The sequence below is a fragment of the Triturus cristatus genome, chromosome 3_1, assembly GCF_964204655.1.
Source record: "Triturus cristatus chromosome 3_1, aTriCri1.1, whole genome shotgun sequence".
Lineage (NCBI taxonomy): Eukaryota > Metazoa > Chordata > Amphibia > Caudata > Salamandridae > Triturus > Triturus cristatus.
In genome coordinates, this window is record NC_140583.1 from 204,559,948 (window position 1) to 204,583,946 (window position 23,999).

Consider the following 23,999-nt stretch of genomic DNA (forward strand, 5'->3'; position numbering starts at 1 on the left):
GATTCGACGCTGTTTCAGGTTTATCCTCCCGAACAGCGAGTCCGGGATATTCAGGCTATAGTTCTGCTCTTTCAGCCTCTATCCCGGGTTTCAGTCAGGATGACCCTCCGGCTTCTGGGCCTGATGGCCTCCTGCAGGTGCCGCATGCCAGATGGCATATGCGGGCTCTGCAGTGGGACCTGAAGTTCCAGTGGGCACAGCATCCGGGCAACCTGTCCGAACATGTCCAGATCTCGGAGGGCACTGCACGACAATTGCAGTGGTGGCTCATGAATCGCGATTGGGTCAATGGCAGATCCCTCTCCCTTCCCCAACCAGAGCACACAGTAGTGACGGATGCGTCCCTCCTGGGTTGGGGAGGCCACATGCGTGAGGTGGATATCAGAGTCCTCTGGTCTCCGGCGGAGTCCCTGCTCTATATCAACCTTCTGGAGCTGCAAACGAACCGGCTTGCACTGAAGGCATTCCTTCCCTCTGTCCGGGGAAGTGTAGTGCAGGTGTTCACGGACCTCACCCCCGCCATGTGGTATTGCAACAAACAGGGCGGGGTTGGGTCGTGGACCCTATGTCAGGCGGCTCTGCGCCTGTGGACATGGCTGGGACATCAAGGCATTACCTTGGTGGTTCAACACCTGGCAGGTTCTCTGAACGCCAGGGCGGACGAACTCAGCCACCAGTGCATGGTGGATCACGAGTGGGACTGAACTTGCACGTGGCGCAAGGTCTCTTTCTGCGATGGGGAGAGCCTTGGTTAGATCTGTTCGCCACCGAAGAGAACGCGCGATGTCATCAGTTCTGCCCGTTGGAATTTCCAAGGCGGCACTCGCTCGGAGACGCTTTTTGTCTCGAGTGACGCTGCGGTCTGTTGCACGCCTTTCCGCCTATACCACTTCTGCCCAGAGTGCTGAAGAAGATCAGGCGCAACCGGGCCCAAGTTATTCTTGTGGCTCCGGACTGGGCTCGAAGAGTATGGTATCCCGAGCTACTCAGTATGAGCATCGATCCCCCGATCCGTCTGCCTCTTCGAGAGGATCTTCTGTCACAGCAGCAGGGGATGGTCCTCCACCTGAACCTGTCCAGCCTCCACCTCCATGCTTGGAGATTAAGCAGCGACAGTTGACACCTTTCGATCTTCCTCCCGAAGTCTGTGATGTCATCCTGGTAACCAGGCGTCCCTCCACTAAAACGGTGTACGCCTGTAGGTGGAACAGATTTGTGGCATGGTGCACAGTTAAGACTGTGGATCCCCTTTCTGCCCCTCGTTCTGAGGTTCTTCTGTTCCTTCTCTCTTTGGCCCAGCAGGGCTCTGCTCTGGGCACTGTTAAGGGTTATCTTTCGGCCATCTCTGCCTTTCTACGGCTTCCAGATCAGCCTTCTCTTTTTAAGTCCCCGGATGTTAACCGTTTTCTTAAGGGCATTACGCATACGTTGCCACCTGTGCCCTTCATAATGCCCTCAGTGGGACTTGAATCTTGTCCTGACTTTTCTGATGTGCACTCCCTTTGAGCCCCTTCATAACTGTCCCTTACGTCTTCTTACTCTCAAGCCGGCTTTCCTGGTAGCTATCACCACTGCCAGGAGAGTGAGTAAGCTCCAGGCTCTTTCTTCCAAACCTCCTTTCCTTTCTGTTCATCCGGACAAGGTGGTTCTGAGGACACGTCCTTCTTTCTTGCCAAAGGTTGTCACGCCCTACCACATCGGGCAGACCATCACTTTGCCCACCTTTTTTCTGCCTCCGCATCCTTCAAGGGAAGAGGAGGGGCTCCACCGTCTGGTCCCAAAACGTGCGCTCGCATTCTATCTGCATTGTACACAGCTGTTCCAGGTGGATGATCAGCTCTTTGTTGGCTACGTGGGCGCCAAAAGAGGTCGGGCGGTGCACAAAAGGACCATCACCCGGTGGGTCGTTCTGTGCATCAAAGCTTGTTACTCATTGGCCAAGAAGGAGCCTCCTGTGGGACTGCTTGCCCATTCGACCCGGGCAACTGCAGCCACTACTGCCTTGGGACGCGGTGTCCCCTTGCAGGATATTTGTCAGGCATCTATGTGGGCCTCGCTGCACACGTTTACCAAGCACTACTGCCTTGACAGTCAGGTCCGGAGAGATGGCTTCTTTGGCCGTTCTGTGCTCCGTGACTTTCGGGTGTAATCTTGTTCGCAGACCCACCACCGGGGTTGGTATTGCTGGGGTATCTATTCTAAGGTAAGGAATCTATCACTAACATGTCTCTTTCAGATCCACAAGTTACTACTTGTGTAACGATATATCTGTAAGAGACATTAGTTAGTGATAGATTCCTTACCGTCCCACCCATCCTCCCCGTTCTGCGAACTGATTACTAGGGTTAAGGTCACCCCCTTTTAGGGCCCTAGTTTTATGCACCAGAGGTCGGTTTCTTGCATGGCTCTGAGTTTCGACGCGGACAGTTGTGTACAGAACTGACGTCAGCACGCATGGGTGGCGCCTATGTAGCCTCCGTGACGTCATCCCGGCGCGCATGACGCCAGTGACGGGCGCGGAGCCGCACTGCGCCACCTACTGGCGTGCAGGGGTACTGCTAAGCAGAAAACTTTCCGGATATAGACTGACGCCTGGGGAATATTCTAAGGTAAGGAATCTATCACTAACTAATGTCTCTTACAGATATATCGTTACACAAGTAGTAACTTGTGCGTTAAGGAAGCATTTGTGATTTCTCTTGGCCATGACTACTGTAACAGTAACCTCTCTCAGGTCTTGTGGGCTACTGCCCATTTGTAACGTTAACACTGCAAGCCTGTTTTTATTTGGAGCTCTGCTTGGAGACTGTTGTATCTCAGTGCTTTGCATGATTGCATCTAGTCTTTTCTCCATGCATCTAGATAGCATTTATGCCCAGGCATACCTTTGATGGGGGCCCATGGGAACAACCTAGAGAGCACTCCACCATTTGCCCAGAACACCCAACAAGCCACCCCTCTGAATACAGGTCTACTTAATTAACTTTAGGTAGAGTATTAGAGTGGTATCTTAAGGTCACCTCATCATTAGCCAGTCCTGCAGCTATAGAAACTTGAACATACATGATCCGCATGTTAACACAAAACCCAGCTACAGTAAACCATGACCAAAAATTACACAGAACTACACCAAAGCCCATCAGCTTAATTTCCCCCTTGACATTGCCCACCAGAGCATTGTTGTGTGTGCGCTCAGCCATCACTGTGCAAAAGGAGTTACAGAAAGTTAAATTCCTAAGTCAAGTATTATTTCACTCCTGCCTTCCCACTGTTGATCCAACCGGATTGTACTTGTACATAGTGATTTCATTGTATGGAGACATGCGTTAGAAGTAGGTTAGTGTAGTCAAAATGTCTTACCATGTTTGTCAGGCCTGTTTCTTATCTTTGCCTCAGGGCAAACTAGCAGTTCTTTAGAGCCAGATAATGTACCTGGCAATTCCATAAAGCTTTTCTTTTCTTTAACTCATCTTGTCCTTGTAGACCCTTGATGGAGATTTCTCAGAGGAAAATCGGTCAAAGTGTCGGACTGCAACTGAGCCTTTGATTGAGGCAGTCGAGAACCTCACTGCTTTTGCTTCCAACCCAGAGTTTGTCAGCATTCCAGCTCAGATCAGCAATGAGGTAAGGAAGAGAGTTCTCCATGTACCCTGGGTTTGTGGTTGTTAGATACACATAGAAAGCTTTTCTCAATGAATTGAGTGAAAATATTTTCATCAGAAATTGCCCTGCTTGGATGAAGTTCAGGACTGTATCTTATGAATAACATCTATACTTGGCTTCTATAGTACCCACATCACCTTTGAGAAGTGTTTTCCAGAACCAAAGGTTTTGTTTTCCAATTACACTCAGGCTATGTATTACAGAAAGCATGTCTCATTACAATATCGTTTTTGTCAGTGGCTTCTCGCTTACAGTAAGGGGGCAAAGAAATGATCTTTAGTTCAATGATCATTCGTCTGGCCGAAGGGATTGATGAGGTTTGGTGTCTGGGTTTTGGGTATCACTTGCATGTGAAGAGAGAAAGTCACCGGTTTTCGAGCCCTCAGCTAATCAATTATTCCTTCTTCAACTACTTTGTGAGAATCATTTATTCATTTTTCAACTTCTTTGCGAAATTACAGGCGGTTACGAGCCCTCAGCTAATCAATTATTCCTTCTTCAACTACTTTGTGAGAATCATTTATTCATTTTTCAACTTCTTTGTGAGATTACAGGCGGTTATCCCTGTCTGCAGTAGCAAGGCTTGACTGATTTGCATAGAAGTGGAATATAAGGGAAGAAATGTGCTAAGAAATTAGGAAATGCTTTTGGATGGAGACAAGTACACTCAATCTCTTTGACATCTTCCTAACGGGTTTCTCATGATTGATGCACAAAGAATAGTTAGTGCTAGATACAAAATGATATTGAAATATATTTGTGTTTCCGTTTATAAAAAATGTGAAGAGTTCCCTCTTTTTCAGGGAGCTCGAGCCCAGGAGCCTATTTTGGTCTCTGCCAGGACAATGCTGGAAGGTTCCGCCTCCCTCATCAAAACTGCTCGTTCCTTGGCCATCAACCCAAAGGATCCACCTACCTGGTCTGTCCTAGCCGGCCACTCCCGTGTTGTTTCCGATTCCATAAAGAGTCTTATAACTTCTATTCGGTAAGTGCCTTGTGCATGGACTTTTTATAGAAGTGTGAAACGTTTTTAGATTATGTAAAATAGTAGTGTAGATTTGTATATCGGTATGAGATGTATGAAATTCGTACCCTCACCTGTATTATTTTTGTTTTTAGCATTTACGTTTTCAATATTTATAGAAATTATATACATAAAGAAACCAAGCATTTAAACAGGTTTTGCCATTACTTAATACAGAACAAATACAAATATGAGTTTACCTTTTATCCTTTAACTAAACAAGGGGACTGATCAAAAGAAGCAATACAAGCTCTTACGTGGCCTGCTATGTACAAATTAGACAGTTAAGCATTCCACTATACTAAGGGTCATCCATCCCTTATTAGAACTTTGGAATGTTGAACGCTCCAGTGAAGACAATAGAGTAGCTCCGGGCTTATAGTGGCTGGTATAAGCTCAAGCACCAACATTTCAATGTTTCAATAGGGATTTCAACTCCCTTGGGCTCAGTTAGTTATTTGTTTTTATTTGTTATAACATTCTGCCCTCTAGTGGCGGAATGTTCTAAAAGCCTTTAAGAGTCCTCGGTAGCGGGCTCTCCCAGCCGTTTAAGGCCCGCTCCGTTGTTAAAAAAAAAACCTTGCCTACGGCTCGGGCCTTTGACGCTGGAGTGGGCCTTTAATGGCTGGTTAGAGCCTGCTATGTCAGGCTCTAAGGCTTTATTAGATCATTGGAAATTTGAGAGCTCCGTTGAAGACAATGGTGTAGCTCTCTGCTTATAATGGCTGGTATAAGCCTGGAGCTCCAAAATTTCAACGTTGTCTTCATGTTTCTCCCTTTTTAAGTACGAATATTATACCTTTAGTGGGTGGAATGTTCTATAGCCTTTACAACCCTTATGCTTTGGGATATACCGGTTGTTAAAGGCCCTCTCCCTCATAATAGGTCTTCATCACCAGCTCGGGCCTATAACACTGGTTCAGAGCCTTTAACACCCTTCAGCGGGCTATAAGGCTTTATTCATTTTTAGGTAAACAATATATATTTGGATTTCTAGGAGCAGCCTGCTTTCTTTACACCTTGTCCGGAATGAGATTAGTTCACTTGCCAAAAGGTTTTAAACAATCAACAAAATATCAGGTGGGTCTAACAAACATCCCATCATCATTTAGGATTCTGTTTCAGGTTTGAATTTATCTGAGTAATCTTGGTCCCTAAATGCCAGTTAATGTGAAAAACATTTGTTTTGTGTCGGATCACAGCTATGTCAAGGTTGGTTCGGATGTAAGTGTGTCAGTTTTTGACCCGAGGTCCCTGAATTATTTGGTGTTGATGATTATCATCGGGAGCGTGTGCCATTATCACCTTAGGTCGTATGTGTTTGGTGTGCACGGTGGCTATTTCACAGTCTCAGTGCCACGTTCTAGTAACACTTCTAGAGGTCTGATATTGCTCATAGACATTAGTATCTAGTTTCATAGCTAATCATGATAACATTACTCCACAGTTGTAGCAGCATTGGTATTGTTAAGACTCTGCAGTTGGTTTGAGATAACAAGGTTCTCAACTTTTGCTGACTTCAGTCAGCCAAAATGTTGTATTGCAGATCCGGTTGATTTGTAGGATAAGGCTATATTTTCCATATACAGAAATGTTGCTTGGGTGAATTTACTCTTTGCTTGTTTCTTTTTGTGTCTGGGCATTAGGTCTAATTACTATGTCTCTTCTCCATGCATGTAACTTTCCGTAGGGAGCATCAGCACTATCTCCTTCACTTACTCCGAGTATCCCTACATCTTGGATAGTCTCACACCATGTGGTAAAAATCAGCTTTTCACTTCGGGCCGCTAGCTGTCACATTTTACTTAGGCCCTTATGAGTTAAATAGGTATGTGCAAACAACTTAAAATCAAATAAAACACACACATTCCTAGTTACAAATGCAGTGTGCTTAAATATACTCCCCTATTGTCACTTTGTGAAAACTTTCCCTTCGACCATTACCTATTTTGTGCTAATGCCCTCCAGCCCTGTTTGGAATGCTGTATGCTAGTTGGAAGTTTTTTAAATTTAGTTTGTCTTCCTTGTGTATGTCTCCTATCTGTAGAAGTCTGCTGTTGTCAAAGTTTATGGTATCGTTTTCTTGCTTCCATTCTCATACACCTGTTTAGCTGTGCCTTCTCAAGTCAAAAGTATAGCTCATAATCGGATGTCCTCCGATCCCTCTCCAAGATGAGCAGTTGAACTTTGATGAGGGCAGCTCTCCTCCTGATGACACTTTATATTATGACTGTTTGTATTGAGTACAAATCCTTAAGTAACCTGAGAGGCACGATACCTAGTGAAATGGGATAAAATAAGGTAGTTGCAGTAACATGATTTATCTGCTTAGAGTCTTCATGGTTTTAAGTACAGTCTTGGGTATTATATGTTCATCACTGACACATATCCAAATCCTCAAATATTTGGATGTGGCCATTTCCCAGTGTATATCTATGGATGGCCGGGCTAACACATTCTTGTTTCTCAGGTATTTTATGGAAAAAATGCATAATTTCCCGAGATTTACTCATAAACTAGACATGCATTGAAAACCATTTAGGAGTTCCATGTTAGCTGCAGCTTGTGTTTATTCTTCGCAGAGATTTAATAGCAGATAAGTCACATATAGTGATATGCAATGATGGGATTTTCATTAATGTATCCCTTTAGTGAATCCCTTTTACCACAACAAACAAGCAAGGATTTTTGTTAGCTAGAGCTATGAGTGTTGGTGAGAAGGGTCAATCCTTTTATAAAACTTGGCATGTGGAGATCCTGTTGCATATATAATATAATCCAAATTGTCATTACAGTAGATTGCTTGGAAAAGCTACTCTGTCTTTTCTGATGACTTACATCCTGAAATTGCTATCATTCGGGGTACTCACATATTGCAGTATGTTTGACTGATGCATCTCAGTCCCTAAAGTACCCCAAATGTCAAAGAAAACAACAGATGCTGCAGATTGTTTTCGACTCAACCCTACTTTGAATGGGAGAAGTGACATCACTCTCTGGTGATGCCGTGGGCATGTAATGTTACTCTGGATGCCCAGTGATGGCACAAAAAGTATTTTGCAATCATAGCAGAAATTGCTTGTGGTGGTGTCTAAGCATCCTAGCTCGAAATAGATATTCCAGTTGCCATAAAATGGACTAAAATTGATTATATTTTTGCATGGTTAATAAAATCCATTTCTACTGTTATGAATCTTTAATAGAGTTGCATGCTTATTTGAATATCTTCCACATCAGACTGCGAATCCTCGGTAAAATTAAAGCAAAATTACAATTTTTAATGCTTTAGTAATTGGCTATTTTATGTGGTCAATAGAAGGTGTTTTAACTCCTTCTCTGCACCTAGAGATTAGGTATCCATTATTAAAGTCCAGTCCTGTACCACTCGTTTGTTTTCGGATTTCCACTACAAGAATATCTTCTATAATTTGTACTTTCCTACTATATGTGCTGTCCAAGGCCAATATTTATACATCATTTGCTGAAGTGTTTATTTAGTGGTACCATGGGTCCTTCGATTAGTGAGTTTACACATCAGTTTCTTCTATTGCATTAAAAGAAAGTCTCTCTATGGCATGTAGAATGCAACACGCCCTCAGTCCAATCATTTGACTATCCACACAACTCCTTAGCCTCTATTTTACTGCATCTGTCAGCATTCCCAGTGTCACAGCCAAAGTTGATGTTGGTCTCCATATTTTCATCTGTATCAAGATTTAATCACATCAGAGAAAGTAAACAGATTGCTAATCAAAAAGATATCCATGATAAGAGAGAAAAATAAAGAAAACAAAACAGAGGCTGAGGAAATGGAAATACATTTTTCAGGGAAAGTAAATACATAATCCTGTAGAGAAACTGAGCATGAAAGGGAGGAATATACACACCACATTTCCATCAGGCCACATGTTTTCCATCTTATTGACCTTGAAGTGGCATGGCAGAAAGGAACCTTAACCTGTGTGTTGAAGTATATAAGGAAGAAATTTTCCAATATGAAAAGGAAGATTATCCTTTTTATGAAGATCCTTCATATGACTGCAAATACAAATTTAATCAACAGAGCGTACGACATTTAAATGACCACCAATGCCAGTTGCCCCATAGAGAAACTGAGTTCTGCATTGATTACTTGACTGTGAACGGTGTCAGGTTAATACACCACAGAACCTCTGTTTCTCTGAGGACACGTCTCCTATGTGTCGCTAGTGCAAAGTATCACTTTAGCATTTGGTGGAATATAAATAGGGGAAACAATATTGGGTTATTTTAGACACAAGTATTGCAGTCTGCTAACAGCCCTTACACCCAATAAAACAAATATAAGTCTTCATGATACTCTGTGCTTTTTGCACGTGATGCCACAATATTATTAATTTCTAGTGGCTGCAGCTGGAAGACTTTATTAAAACACAAATGTTGTATTAGTACTTCTGAAGAAAGTGTGTTGACACCTAGGGGCCAGAAATTGCTGACATTAATTTCTCAGAATGAGTGCCTCGGCTACACTCCTCGCTGGATCCTCTAGAGTGAATGGTGGGGAAAAAACTGTCCTTTGCCTTCTAGAAGATAATCAATCATACATCCAAGCATTCAGTGAGAACTTAGATTAGTCTGTTATATTCAATATTCTGCTTAAGGGGTTATAGCTAGAACACGGGGAACCCCCCTGCAGGTCTGAAAGTCAACACAACTTGCTGGATTACATCTTTTGAATGTCCAGTTTGGCATTCATAAGGCTTCATACAACTTTTAAAAACAAAGAAAGCAAATCTTTACCCTCCTTTATCCATGGGATAGAGGTAGGGAACCCGAATAGAAACTGAGAATTTCCCTAATGCTTGCTTTCTATTCCGGGATTAAAATGAAAATATTTTTGTCAGAAGATCTTGACAGTTCTCAATCGAAAAAAAAGATAAACAAATTTTACTCCTAGCTACTGCATATTTCTGCCATACGCTATAACCCTCTCAAAGCTCAAGGTAGGAAATTTCCAGTTATACGACAAATGCATTTTTCACACTTTTATCGCTCTCAATCCAGCATGCTTGCTCCTGGGTTACAAGAATTCGGAAATCTTTATGTCCCTTGCAACTGCATGAAAATGTTTGTGCAGTTCCAATTTGGTTTAGCAACCAAAGTTCTTCAGAAAATTCAAAACCTGCTGCTGTGAGAGCAGTGCTATACATCATATACTCATGATACACATTATGTTTTCAGTTTTCCAGCAATCATCTGTCAGAATTCATTTGGTCTGAGTTTATCACCACAGAAAGAATCAGTGCCAGGCCATGTTCTTTCGGCATTTAAGATTGTCAAATTTCCTAAAAGACAGATGCATAATGTATTCCGGGTTGTAAATGTGGTAATCTCTTGTCTAGTAACCTTTCCACTAGAGTTTATGCTAGCTTCACGCATCATATACTGTAGATGAAAGACAGACATTTAATAATTGTGATTATTCTACTATTGTGTGGCTCCCTTTCTTGAAATGTATATGCACAATATTGCCTCAGTTCCTTTCTTGGGTAATCTGGGTTGCTGGCAGGTGACTTCCTTGTTTGAGTAGAAGAAGACCTGCAGTATTCTCTGGTAGGCTCCACATTCATTAAGAAGATTTGGGTGAGTGGCAAGTAAGACTGTTTACCACCATACACATTCTAGGAATTTTTAATTTCTTAGCCACCCAGCCAGGAGTGTCAGAGGATGCTCTTAGTCCCACATTCATTGGTAAGATTTGGGTGTAGTGGCAGGCGAGAGCGTTTACCACCATGCACTTTCTTGGAATATTTAATCTCTGCCCAGAGAGTCAGAGGATACTATTTACAAGAGTAAACAAGGGATGCTGCTTCAAAAAGCAGCTTCAAAGGATTCAGGCTGGCCACTCCATAGTAGACGTTTACTGTGAACAGGGCTTATAATATTTGGTGGAGACGTTACCAAAGGGCTCTTGGTATTGCTGAAATAATAGGAAGTGCTAGGGGCAGAGGTGCTCTTGGCAGCAAATATAGGATTTTTGTGCCTTTCTGTAATTGACATGGTCATCAAAAGAGTGGATTGACATGGAAATAAACCTTGCCACAGGTTTGCCACCAGAGTGGAGAAGCCAATTTCTCTTAGTTTGGGTTTCCTAAAAGTTGGATTTACAAACTGATATCATGGTAGCCTTTTCTGTGAAAGGCACAGGGGACTACGCATAGAGATTTGAAATTAATTGTGTAATAAACTTGTTTCTAGTAAAGCGTGTGACTTGATTGTGCCCCAAGTAAAAGGTGTTATATTGCCTAACTTTAGTAACCCACAGAGGGATAGAGGTTAAGGTCTACAAACAGATCTGTGAAATGTGTCCATTGGGATAGTGCCCTGCCATCTTCTCTAACTGGTAAGCTGTTGCTACATTTGGTATGTGGTTCAGTTCTTTTTTTGGTTAAATGCGTCACTTTGGCTCTTACAATCATGCAATTGTTGCTGATATCACTAGTGACTTTGACTTCTCTGTCTCAAGTAACTCAGACTGTGAAACATTTAAAACACGTCTGTGCTCTTGCTCAAACTCACTCTTCTGTGACCGTCTCCCCACGCGGGTTTAAACACTGCCACTTCTTGGCCTTTTAAAGTCCTTCACAAGCATTTCACAAAACTCTAATAATTCGAGTTCTATTCTAAATTTCCAATTTTCCAAAAGTTCCCATCTTTTTGGGAAATATTTCCTCCCATAAAGCTAAATGATATTACCAATGACAAATGGTTTATTCTTGTTCCTTTTTCTTACATCCTATGGTTGCCATTTCAAGTTGCTTTGAGCTGCCCGCTGGGATACTTCTCTGGGAAGGTCCAATGAATCCGTTATATCCGGGTCCAAAAAACTGGACCAGTTTTAATGGTTGCAGATCCACTCCTGGAAAGACAGGACTTGCAGGGCCCCTGTCCGCATCAAAAGGCATTCTTGGGGTGAGCAGACAGTGTTTATCCAAATGCCTTCCCCCCCACCTGACAATCTCTCCCTGACTTCCGCTGTCGCTCAAAAGGCATTTACCACATGCACAGAGCAGGTGGTAAATAGCTGCATTAAAGTCCCAGGACTCAGTGAAAACCTGCACATACGGACCTGGTTAATCTGAGTCCAACTGGTTATTTCTCATTTTGCATACTTTAAGGTTTATTCCTCCTTATCTCACAAAGAGACCGTCCTGTACGATAAGTCCAGCCTTGGCATCTCTCTACGGAGGTATTAGGGAACTAGTAATGGGGAGCTGTGTTGTTTGTTCGCTGATCAGCTTTATAAAGTATCAGATCTACATATCCAACGTCGGCTAGTTTTATGCCTCTGGAGCCATTACACTTCACTTTCATGGACAATAATAATTTGGTGTTAATCTGCAACAAGGGTAAGAAGAATTTGTTTCATTGGCAGGTAAAGTCATAATGTCGAATCTGAAATAAAATAATTTTTTGAACAAGCATGTTTGTATTCTAACTGTCCCTTTTCAAAACTGTGTGTCAGGTCCTCACTGGGGGACAACAGGAGACTGTCAATTGATGTGAACAGAGCAGTCAATTCTAAAATGTAACTAAGTTACTAGTGTTGACAACATAGATATCTGGATCATTACAGAGCCAAACTTCTTTGCTAAAGGGAAATTAGCTACTTAAGCAATGTGCTCATTTTATAGCATGTTTGAATATTGAAATCTTTCAGTATTTGTGTATGTCTAACATATTTGTTTTGTTCTGTTCACATCATTTATATGCCCAGTACAAAGCATTTTAACTCTTCACCTGTTGTAAGATTCAATATTGGGACTTTGAATCAAAGACCGCAACTTCAGATGAGGAACTGGGGATGAATATAGAGGAGGGTAGATACTGTGGTACAAACTTGGTGAAGGAGGTAGCAATAAGGATTACCAGTAGATCTGCCTAGACTAGGACAATTCTCAAAGTGTATGTATTTAAGTGTGCTTAAGTTGTTTCATTCTCCCTTGCTTTAGAACAGTTTACTTGAAGTATTCAAGGCAGGTAAACAGCAAGGGGAGCAGTTTTAGAGGTGGTAGGCATTTGGTAGAGGAGGTTATTGATCTCACTAACTTCAGGGTCACTGTTTGAGGATGAGAGGAACAGGGTGGTAATTGAGGGAGAGTATTTTGTACTGAGGGAACAAGATGTTTGCTCTTTTAGGTCATTTGGATGTGGCGTGCTGCTAGTGAGAATGCACTTGAGGATGGAAGTTGGCATAAGATGGGGAATAATCGATGACCCCTTCTATTGAAATTTTCTCCTGGCTTATTGAATGTGGGAATTATGAAGAAAGACTTGAAGATGTAGGAGGATGAGCCGCTGGAAGAGGTGATGTGGGGGCAAGCTGAGTAGCAAATAGGTATATGATGAGTGAGGTGGCATTATGCTTAAAGCTGCTGAAAGATTAAAAGCGTGCAGGATAAATTGATAACTATGCATAAGCTTAAACCGGACACCAATTGGTATACGGCTGTCGCTTATCCTTGTGTTTGAGACCTCACAGCGATGGTTTGTGGGGTTGTAACAATAAGTTTTTAGTAGTGGCTTTGAAGAATGAAATTCTAAGTATCCGCAGATGTTGTCTATACTGCCACTTGTTGATGCTGCCAATGGATGTGAGAATATTTGGAACTTGGGCAAACAATATGTGACTTTGACTTCCGTGAATCAAGGTTTCCCTGTTGTAGAGGTTTGTGGGTTTGGGTGGTGTCCTAATTTTACCACAGTGTGACTTTCTTCACCCCCCTCCCCCATCTCCTTGTCTGATAGCTAAATATTAAAGTAGACAATTAGTAGGAGAGCGAGGATGGATCGGTGTACACATTCATGGATGGATTTGGGGAGCTTTTTCAGTTTTTTAAGTTTGCGGGGTGGATAGTAGGATCTGGGGCACTGGTAAGTGTGTAGAGTGGCTGGAGGCAGATGTCAGTTGATGATATATTAATTTATATTATTATCCAGCCTCATAAACATGAGGTTAGGGTGTCCGCAGTAATGCAAGCTTTTAAATTCCTAGATTTTCTTGACTTAATATCAGTTTTTCTGCCAAAAAGTGTACTGACAGAGTATTATGTATCTGAGTCCGTAAACAGATGAAGGAAGGCTACTTTAGGAAATGCACGCTCCATTATATTCTCTTTTTTGTTACCACAGGGACAAGGCTCCAGGCCAGAGGGAGTGTGATCAGTCAATTGACAGTATCAATAAATGCATCAGGGATATTGAACAAGCATCTCTTGCAACAGTCAGCCAGAACCTGGCCACAAGGGATGACATCTCTATTGAGGTAAGGACAAATATTAAATGCCAGCTATGGTAATTGCCCTAATTTAAAGAGACCACCACAGAAAATGAAAGAAATTAATGCAATAGTTATCTTATCACCCCAAATTTTCTTTTAACATTTTATGCAACGGAGTGGATACCTTCAATGGCAGCAATGAATCAGTACAGTTTCTTTCCTTTTTTTTCCTCCTCTGGGTGTTACCCATCCTCCTGCTTGTAATGCACTAAGCTAAAGAAAGCCTAACAGAAAGATAATAGTATCCTCCATGATTTGCTGCTAACTGCAAAGGTCCGAGGCTGGACAGATAATTCTTTTAAGGAGTATGGGGATGTCAGGTGGTCCAGTAAGAGGTAGACAGAAACCGGTTCCAATAGGCACTAGCAAAACTATATCCAAACCACAATGTAAGAGAAAATGTTAGCAGCCTCCACTAGTGTCCATTAGTTTGGCCGTGTCCATGTTCACCTGTTGATAACCCTTCAACGAAGATCTGGTAAACATCGTCAAACCGGTTCGATATTTTGTGGGCTTGCCTTTAACATTCATCTGTTGTTTGAATTGTAGTGTACCATGTATATAGTGTTTACTGCCTGTATTTAGGACCATGAAACTCTTGCCTACATGGACAGCATTCTACACTGTGTAGAGTGTGTGGTACAAAGGGTCTTACCTTTGTTTTTCATTCTATTTAGAAAGTATTTCCTAGTCATGCTTGAGGACCTTCAAGGTGCAGTCATCTCGTTATGGGATGTTGTGCTTAACAGTGTGGTGGATGGAGATATGTGAGAGATAAGCTTTCAGTTTTTGGTTTTCATTAAACTGGAAGCTGTGCAGGCTTGGTAGCATATGTGACCATTGCTTGCAGGTTGGTAGATGCTTATATTCATTTTCCAGTCACTTGACTTCATTGATATTGTGATATGTGCAATTTCATGTTAAGTCACTGTGGTTCTCTCGAATAATCTAGCACTTTTCGGGTAAAGCCCAGGTCTTATCTGTGGTGTAAGAAAGCAAGACAACATTTATTGGCTGATTTATCAGCATGCCAAGGGGAGACCTCAGTATGATATGATGGCTAAGCTGTTCCACAGTCAGTGAATGAATACGCTTTGGGCTACTGTGATGGTATTTGTTAGCTTTGTTGAACATCTGCTCTTGTAGTGAGTTATTTCAATTCAATGAGAGAATATTCTACAGTAGACGTAATTTTATTGTAGACATTTACCAGGGCTCGATGTCAGAAAGGTTATGATTTTCCTAATCAAGTTAGTATCAATATTTTGTAGCTCTTCACTACCAATGTGATTGTCCTGTATCTTGGCTCCCTAACATAAATGATTGTTGCATTGATCCTGTGTTGATGCTGGAGTCTGACAAAATTTCTCGACTACTTAAATTAACCTGTAGTGATGTTACTTCACAGAAGGTGAAATCTGTAAAACTAGTATGGTAAAAAATCCATTGTTTGACCGTCTGTAATTGTCTTGTAATGCTGCATGTGTGTTCTGTTCTGCATCCTGTACATACAACTAGGATATATCCATGGCATATATCTGTACACCCTTGTAACGGCACCAGTAGCACCTTCAGCATCATATCCTGAGGTTGCTTCTGATAGAATCAAATAATTTTGTTTTAGTTGGGTAGTAATTGTGTGATAGTTTGTGTGCAGTTTTAGGTAGGTTAATTGACAATAATGAACATGAGCTGATGTGAAATATTGGCATACAAATACAAAACAATTTCTAAAGTTCACAGCTGCCCCCGAAGAGGTGTCCCAGCACTAGCGGCCTAGGTCAGACGAGAACAAAGTTAGACTGCGGAGTAAAAAAGAAATGTTTTCAGTTTTTATTTGTTTTTTTTTAATTCTTCAGAGGGAGCTAGCCTAGGAAGGGCATTTCAGAGTCCAGCAGTGAGGAACGCGAGTGATCTTCTGCCTGTCCTTGCTAAGCACTTGAAGTAGCCGTTGACTGCTGCATCTCCGAGAATGGGACTGAGAGTATACTTTAGTTTTTCTTCTTAGATATGCATGTCCTCCAAGGTCCAAAGCTCTAAAGGCTAAGGTGAGCGCCTTAAATTAGGCTTGCTTCACCACAGGCAACCAGTGAAGGTGTCAGAGATAGGGAGTTATTGATTAAGAGGCGGGAATTTTCAGGATCAGTCTGACAGCTACATTTTCCACAATTTGTAGACAAAGCACTAGGTAAGCAGGCAGGCAGTTGTAGAGAGTGTTCACATAGTCTAATTTGGTTGACACTAATGCGTGAAAAATGCTCTTACCCGTGTCCACCAGTACGAGATGTATCATTCTTCTTAGAGACTTAAGGGTGGCTAAGCAGGTGTCTGATACATTATTTACTTGGGGAGCGAAGGAAAGGTCAGAGTCAAAAATGACTCCAAGATTCCTAGCACTTAGTGCTGGGGAAGGGGGGAGTACTCATTCCAAAGGCCACCAATTGCTCACGTTCAGATAGCAAATAATACCAAAAAAAAAGACCTCTGTTTTATCATAGTTAAGCCTGAGGAAATTGTCGCTTATCCAATCTCCAACAGACTTTAGACCTACTTTAAAAGACTTAAGTACCAGTGAGTCTTTCTCCTGAAAGGTTAGAAGCAATTGGGTGTCATTGGCATAAGAAATCACCCTAAGATCCCAAGTTTCATCTAGGCTAGCTGGCAGCTCCAGATAAATGTAAAAAAACAAAAAAAGGGTGGGCTTGGGGCACAGCCCTGAGGCACACCACATTCCAGTGGTTTAGCCGAAGAGGAAAAATGAAATAGCAGGACAGCTTGTGTCCTATCCTCCAGGAAAGACTTAGACCACAGGCGGGTCTGTCCTTTCTATCCCTATGTTCCTAAGCCTGTCCAGAAGAGTATCATGAGAGACCGTGTCGAAGGCTGAGGATAAATCTAGGTGCACCATCATGGCCACAGAGTTTTGATCAAGGTTCTCCTTAATAAATTCTGAGACTTCCAGCAGGGCTGACTCGATGCTATATCCCGTCCTAAAGCCGGATTTGGAGTTGCCTAAGCGGCAGTTAGACTCTAAGATATTTGTCAGTTGTCTATTAACAAGAATCTCCAACGTTTTAGCCCTAGCCGACAAGCAAGAAATTGGTCTGCAGTTGCTTAAAATCTTGGGGACTGCATTAGAGTTTTTGAGTAATGGATGCAGGAAAGCCTGTTTCCAGCACGTAGAAACTAGAGCCGAATCAATGGAAGAATTCATCAACTTATTCAAGATAGGGTTCACCGTAGAAGATACTTTTTTAAGAATGTCAGGAGGACACTAGTCCAGGGGAGATCTAGACTTGCATTTATCCAGTTCTAGTAGAGAGTCCTCCAGAGATATAGAACAAAAATTTGCAAGGATTGGCCCAGAGGGACAGTTGCCCTCCATGCCAGGCATGGATGCCGAATTCTTGGGGAATTGGTCATAGATAGCTCTCATCTTATTGTGGAAAAACTCTGACAGCTCTACACAAACATTAACATACACAGTGGGCTTATTATGAAGGGCGCTCAAAGAGAGGAAGGAGTTCACCATTTTGAAGAGCTCCCAAGGTTTGTTTGTTCCCTTGGCAACAGAAGAGGAGATAAACTCCTTATGGGCTCTGATAATAGCTCTATGATGGGATTTAATGGGGTACCTTACATGTGCATTTGGCCTCAACATCATAAGATTTACTCCAACTCCATTCTAGCCTTTTACACAGAGATTCCTCTTTTTGTATTATTTTATTTAGATCCGCTAAGAACCAGGGAGCAGCCAGTGTAAATATTTTATTAGCTGAGGTTCTTATAGGGGGTGATGCAATCACTCATCTCTAAGCCAGACATTAACATTTTCATAAGTGATATTGGAAATTTCATCCCAGAAGTTTTGTTTTTAACCTGGTAAACCTGGTATAGGTGAAAAACATGGTTAGTGAAGCATCATTAAAACTGTTGTTGCTACTTCAACATGTCAACCTTTTTCTATTCAACATTTTCTTTTATAAATAAACAAACTTTTTTGGTACAAAACGACTACTTTATCAATGGATTTTTTTGTATTTTCCAGGCATTGCAGGAGCAGTTGACATCTGTAGTCCAAGAAATTGGACACGTCGTCGATCCCACAGCAACAGCTGCACGAGGTGAAGCAGCCCAGTTGGGCCACAAGGTATAAAGATACAGATGGTGTCCCATTGGTATTTCGTGATGTGTGAACCTGCATACCGGAAGTACTATCCAAATGGTCCTGTAAAACATAGAATATAAAGGATTATCCAGTCTGTGGTGTGGCAGTGTAGTGAATGGGGTTGGTAAGTGTAAGTCAGAGTCATTACAATAAAATCTGGAGGGCGTTCGTGGCACGTTCTGTGATGGTAAGGCAGAGAATGTGGCGGTGAGATAGTGTTTTATGGTAGTCAAGGTGCGAGGTGTTGTCCCTGCTCACTTCAAATGTCATAACCCTGTAGGCGCGGCAGCCACAACCATTCATTGTCAGGGGAACTGTGGATGGAGGGAGGACAAAGTCCCTGCAGCCTCTTCGCTTTATCAAACTACTTTGCTTCCAAAATTTGAAAGTCGTATGGAGCTTCAGGAGATACTGAGTTTTCCCTTCCCTTCTCCCATAGCTCCCCTTGTCACTGCATGACTGTGACACCAGGAGCCGGAAGATGGGGATGCTACATTTATTTTCTCAAGACTAAGGCCTTTGCTTCCCTCACTCCTTTGAAATGGTCGGGCAGAGGATATATTAGGACACAGGGATGGTGATGATAGGTGGGCCTTAGTTGGAGCTGCCACTCCACAGTTTTATTTAAAAATCTACACAAGACACTTGTTTTCTAAACCATATTTAGTAAGTATGTTAAATTGAGCGCTCATAATAACACGTATTGTATTCTTGATGAGGATATTTGCAGCAAAGCCTTTTATTGGTTTTTCTACGGTTTACAAAAATAGCTATTTATGGCTCCAATCTACAAACAGTGTAGTTTATTGCTACCAGTGACTATGTCAGGGCAGAGAGATCTATCAGTACCACAGAAAGAGGACAGAGGAACAATATATTGTTTGTCCAATCTTCAGATATTAGTAACACTTCTTGTCTTAAATGACATGAGGCTGTATATGTCTGCTGCTAATTGAGTGCGTTCTCAGGAGAAGTTCAGGGCCCTTTTGTGACGAAACCACATGGCAGTAACCAATAAATTTATGCTGAGACAAAATAGGACAAAGTGATTGTTTCAGAGTTTGCCATTGTGCCTTGTCCCATGAAATTAGTTTTAAAAAAAATGTATCTGTCTTTTTACCCCAGGTCACTCAGCTGGCGCAGTACTTTGAACCCCTGATTTTGGCTGCCGTTGGTGTAGTTTCTAAGATTATCGATCATCAACAGCAGATGACTGTTCTGGACCAGACCAAGACGCTGGCGGAATCCGCTCTGCAGATGCTGTACGCAGCTAAGGAAGGTGGTGGAAACCCAAAAGTAGGTCACCGTCAGAATTCTGAGACTCACGAGAGATCCTTTAAGAATTATATTCATTGAGGGTGTGGAGGCAGAAACTGATAGTCATTCTTATTATTAATTTTCAACCCCAAACATCTGAAAGACAGAGTTGATATTTACAACTCCCTCCTTAAACCTTAAAAAATACTTGAGTAGACTAAAGTGTCATGAATAATCCAAATCAATAAGGAGGTGGGGTGTCAGAAATGTCTGTTTTGTTTTCAAAACTGTATTCTTATTGATTTACCTACCTTCAAATATTTCTCTTCTTCCCCCTCCCCATCCTTCTTACCCACCAGAGAAACACTAGATTCTTTCATTGAGTGAGGGAATCATCTTTAAAGTTGGGGGTGTGTATAGGTTCTGTCTGCACAGCCCTTGTGACGTGCTTGTGGAATCTTTTGTATTAAATATATCTTAAAAGAGGCTTACATATCGCCCCCTTGTTTACATTGCTTTTCATTTCTGTGCTTGACACTTACTTTTCCTCCATTTCTATTGACTGTAGCACACAGTTTCTTCTTTTCTCATGTTGTTCCTCTTGTGTGCTTCTGTTATCAGTTTCCCAGCACCAAAGTAATTTCCATCCGCTTTTGGGGCACTTTTTAAAAAAATGTTTTCCCTGCACAGTGCTTTTGCAGTGCTTGATCTGAAAGAAACACGTTAGTTAGATTCCTCACCTTAGAATATCCCCAGGCGTCAGACTGGATCCGGAAGATTTTTCGTCAGCAATACCCCTTGCGCGTCGCTAGGCTTCGTCTGCGGCTCCGCGTCCGTCGTCGGCGTCGTGCGCCGGAATGACGTCGTCGGAGTACTTAGACGCCGCCCTCGCGCGCTGACGTCAGTTCTTCTTTTTTCCGCGCCAGTAAGCGCAGATCCGGGAGAGCTACCCCTTTTAGTCTTTTTTGACAAGTTTTTTGATCCTTTTTGATCTTGTCTCGACTCCGGTGCCGGTAGGAGGCCTGGTTTCAAAGCCTGTGCTGACTGCAACCGCTTGATGTCGGTTACGGATCATCACCGCCGGTGCCTTTACTGTTTGGGCCTCGACCACGACGCGGAGTCGTGTTCGGACTGCAAGGCCCTGACCTCGAAGGCTAGACGGGAGCGGTCCCGAAAGCTTCTCCAGCTTCGCCACTCGGCTTCGCGCCCCTCTCGATCCCGGTCCAGGAGGAGGTCCAAGGATCGGTCGTGGAGCCGCAGCCGACATCATCATCGCTCGTCTGGCTCCAAGTCTTCGGGTAAGTCGAAGCACTCCAAGAAGTCCAAGAGGCGACACCGCTCTTCGGACTCCCCTCGCCGGTCGCGCGACTCGGCCGAGGGTCAGGGTGGTTCCACCCCCGCGGCTCCAGCGGAGCCGCAGGCGCCGCGCAAGTCCCCATACCCGCCGGTCCCTGGGACTGACGCGACGCCGGCGGAAGTCAGTGCCTTCCTCTCGGCCATGAGGAGCCTGGCTCCGCCGTCGACGCCCGCTGGCGCGCCTTCGGGCCCCGCGGACCCGACTAGGCAACCTTGCATGCCGGCGGCTCCGGCCTCGATGCCGCAGGTTCCCGAGGGACTCGTCCCCGCCGACGCCGGTCGACCTCGTCACGCCTCCTCCGCCGGCGTCGACAACGGTTCCACCTCCGACGCCGGCTCCGCTCGGCGTCGAGCCCCATTTCAGCCACGCTCCGGATCCGGCGCCGTTACGGCGTCGATAGACGCCACGTACGGCGCCGTTAGAGACACATTATGTCTATCGTCCGGCTCCGATCCTTCCTCCTGTTTACCAGGAATCGGATGACGGGGGCGAATGGGAGGGGTCCGAGGATCCTATGGCCGTTCAGGCTCAGCTGTCACAGGACTGGGCAGATGAACTGGGGGAGGCCAGTGGTCTGGATACCTCACCAGACACTGGATTCATCTCTCCTCCGACTGTGGCTTCGGAGGAGGGTGCTGCTTTCTCTGTGGTGCTGCGCAAGGCGGCCGCAGCCCTTGGGCTCGAGCTGCCTGCCGTGGCTGTGAGGACTAACGTCCTCACTGAGGTGCTTCAGTCTGCAGCAAGCTCCACTGAGCCTCTGCTGCAATTCAATGAGGCCCTCATTGACGTTCTGCAGGGCACCTGGTCCAAGCCCTCCACAGTTCCTCCTGTGGACAGGAACGTCGCCAGGCGCCACCGCCCTGCTCCGGGCGACCCCAGTTTTCTGTCCCAACACCCCACCCCCGAGAGCCTGGTTATCCAGGCTTCTACCTCCCAATCCTCCTTCCCGACCGCTCCGCCGGACCGGGATTCCAAGAGACTGGAACAGTTTGGCAAAAAGCTGTTCTCCTCCCTTAGTTTGGGTCTGCGGTCCTTGAACACCGCCTGTCTTTTGGACCGTTATTCCCACTCTCTGTGGGATACGGTGGAGGACATGCTGCCCCTGTGCTCGGAGGAGGCCCAGACACGACTTACCCAGGCTCTGGCCGATGGGAGGGATGCAGCACGACATGCAATCAGATGTGGGCTTGACACTACGGACTCGCTGGGTAGGGCGATTTCTACCACGGTGGCGCTTGGACGTCACGCCTGGCTGCGGTCCACCTCCTTTTCGGGAGATGTCCAGAGCACTCTCATGGACAATGCCCTTTGATGGCACTCACCTTTTTGGTGAGAAAGCGGACAGTGCGCTGAATCGCTTTAAGGACTCCCGGGCTACGGCCAAGTCCTTGGGCCTCTCGGCCCCGCGGTCGCAAACTTCCGCCTTTCGCCCCTTTCGTGGCCAAGGAAGGGGTGCCTCCTCACGTCCGCCTAGCCACCAGCCGCATAACCAACCTGCACGCGGTCGCGGACGTGGTTTCCGCCGAGGCGGTTCTGGAGGACGACGCGGTCAGCCCACATCCACCCCGGCAGCATCCGCCTCAAAGCCTTCCTAGTCCGAGCTTTCAGGCCCATTCCACGCCAGTGGGCGGCAGAGTTCGCCATCACCTGCTCCACTGGCGGTCCATCACATCGGACAGGTGGGTGCTGCAAATCGTCCGAAGGGGCTACTCCCTCCCCTTCGAGACGACCCCTCCAGCCATGCCACCGCAGCACCACCGTATCTCGGGGGATCATTTGAATCTTCTCCACGAGGAAGTTTCGGCCCTCTTGGCCAAGGGGGCCGTCGAGCGCGTTCCGAGCCCAGAAGTAGGTCGTGGTTGTTATTCCCACTACTTTCTGGTTCCCAAGAAGGGCAAAGGGGGCCTACGCCCTATCTTGGACCTCCGGAACGTCAATACCTTCCTCCGGAAGGAAAGGTTCAAAATGTTAACTTTGGCTCAGGTTCTAGCTGCCCTAGACCCTGGAGACTGGATGGTAGCGTTGGACTTGCAGGACGCATATTTCCACATCCCCGTCCTGCCGGCCCACCGGCGTTACCTGCGGTTCACGGTGGGTCAAGAGCACTTTCAGTTTACCGTGCTCCCCTTCGGCCTTACCAGTGCCCCTCGGGTGTTCACGAAAGTGATGGCAGTGGTCGCAGCTCATCTGCGCAGATCAGGGGTTCCAGTCTTCCCCTATCTCGACGACTGGTTGTTGAAGGCGGGCTCGCCCCAGGCAGTCGTCTCCCACCTCCAGACTACGGCGGATCTCCTGCATTTGCTGGGGTTTTCCATCAATGTGCCGAAGTCACACCTGAGTCCCTCTCAGAAGCTCCTCTTCATCGGAGCGGTTCTCGATTCAGCGCAGTTCCGGGTCTATCCGCCGGAACAGCGGGTCCGGGATATTCAGGCCCTGATTCCCATCTTTCGGCCTCTATCCTGGGTTTCGGTCAGGCTAGTGTTGCGGATTCTGGGGCTGATGGCCTCCTGCATCCTACTAGTGCATCACGCCAGGCGGCGCATGCGGGCTCTGCAGTGGGACCTGAAGTTTCAGTGGGCCCAGCATCACGGCAACCTGTCCGACCATGTCTTGATCTCGGAGGGCACTGCACAGCAGTTGCAGTGGTGGCTCACGGACCGCGATTGGGTCACGGGCAAGAGCCTCTCCCTTCCCCAACCGGAGCATGTCGTAGTGACGGATGCGTCCCTCCTAGGATGGGGTGGCCATATGGGAGAGGCGGAGATCAGAGGCCTCTGGTCTCCGGCGGAGTCTCGCCTCCACATCAACCTGTTGGAGTTGAGAGCGATCCGACTTGCACTGAAAGCCTTCCTTCCCTCTGTCAGGGGAAGTGTCGTGCAGGTGTTCACGGACAACACCACCGACATGTGGTATTGCAACAAACAGGGCGGGGTGGGGTCGTGGACCCTTTGTCAGGAGGCTCTGCGCCTCTGGACATGGCTGGAACACCAGGGCGTCACCCTAGTGGTTCAACATCTGGCGGGCTCTCTGAACGCCAGAGCAGACGAACTCAGCCGCCGGTGCATGATGGATCACGAATGGCGTCTGAACTCCGAAGTGGCGCAAGGTCTCTTTCAGCAGTGGGGAGAGCCTTGGTTAGATCTATTCGCCACCGAAGAGAACGCGCAATGTCAGCAGTTCTGCGCGTTGGAATTTCCAAGGCGGCACTCGC

At 45.2% G+C, this 23,999-nt stretch overlaps 1 protein-coding gene across 7 annotated transcripts in view; it reads left to right on the forward strand.

The window, feature by feature from the left end:
- The window catches only part of TLN2 (talin 2), a 1,262,084-nt gene that overhangs the window by 981,926 nt on the left and 256,159 nt on the right, over positions 1-23,999 (forward strand). For all 7 annotated transcript variants that reach the window (XM_085643650.1, XM_085643649.1, XM_085643651.1 and 4 more), the window contains 5 exons: positions 3,484-3,624; positions 4,467-4,648; positions 13,859-13,991; positions 18,055-18,156; positions 19,300-19,470. In XM_085643650.1, coding sequence (XP_085499776.1) covers positions 3,484-3,624; positions 4,467-4,648; positions 13,859-13,991; positions 18,055-18,156; positions 19,300-19,470 — 729 coding nt within the window. The remainder of the gene's footprint in view (positions 1-3,483; positions 3,625-4,466; positions 4,649-13,858; positions 13,992-18,054; positions 18,157-19,299; positions 19,471-23,999) is intronic.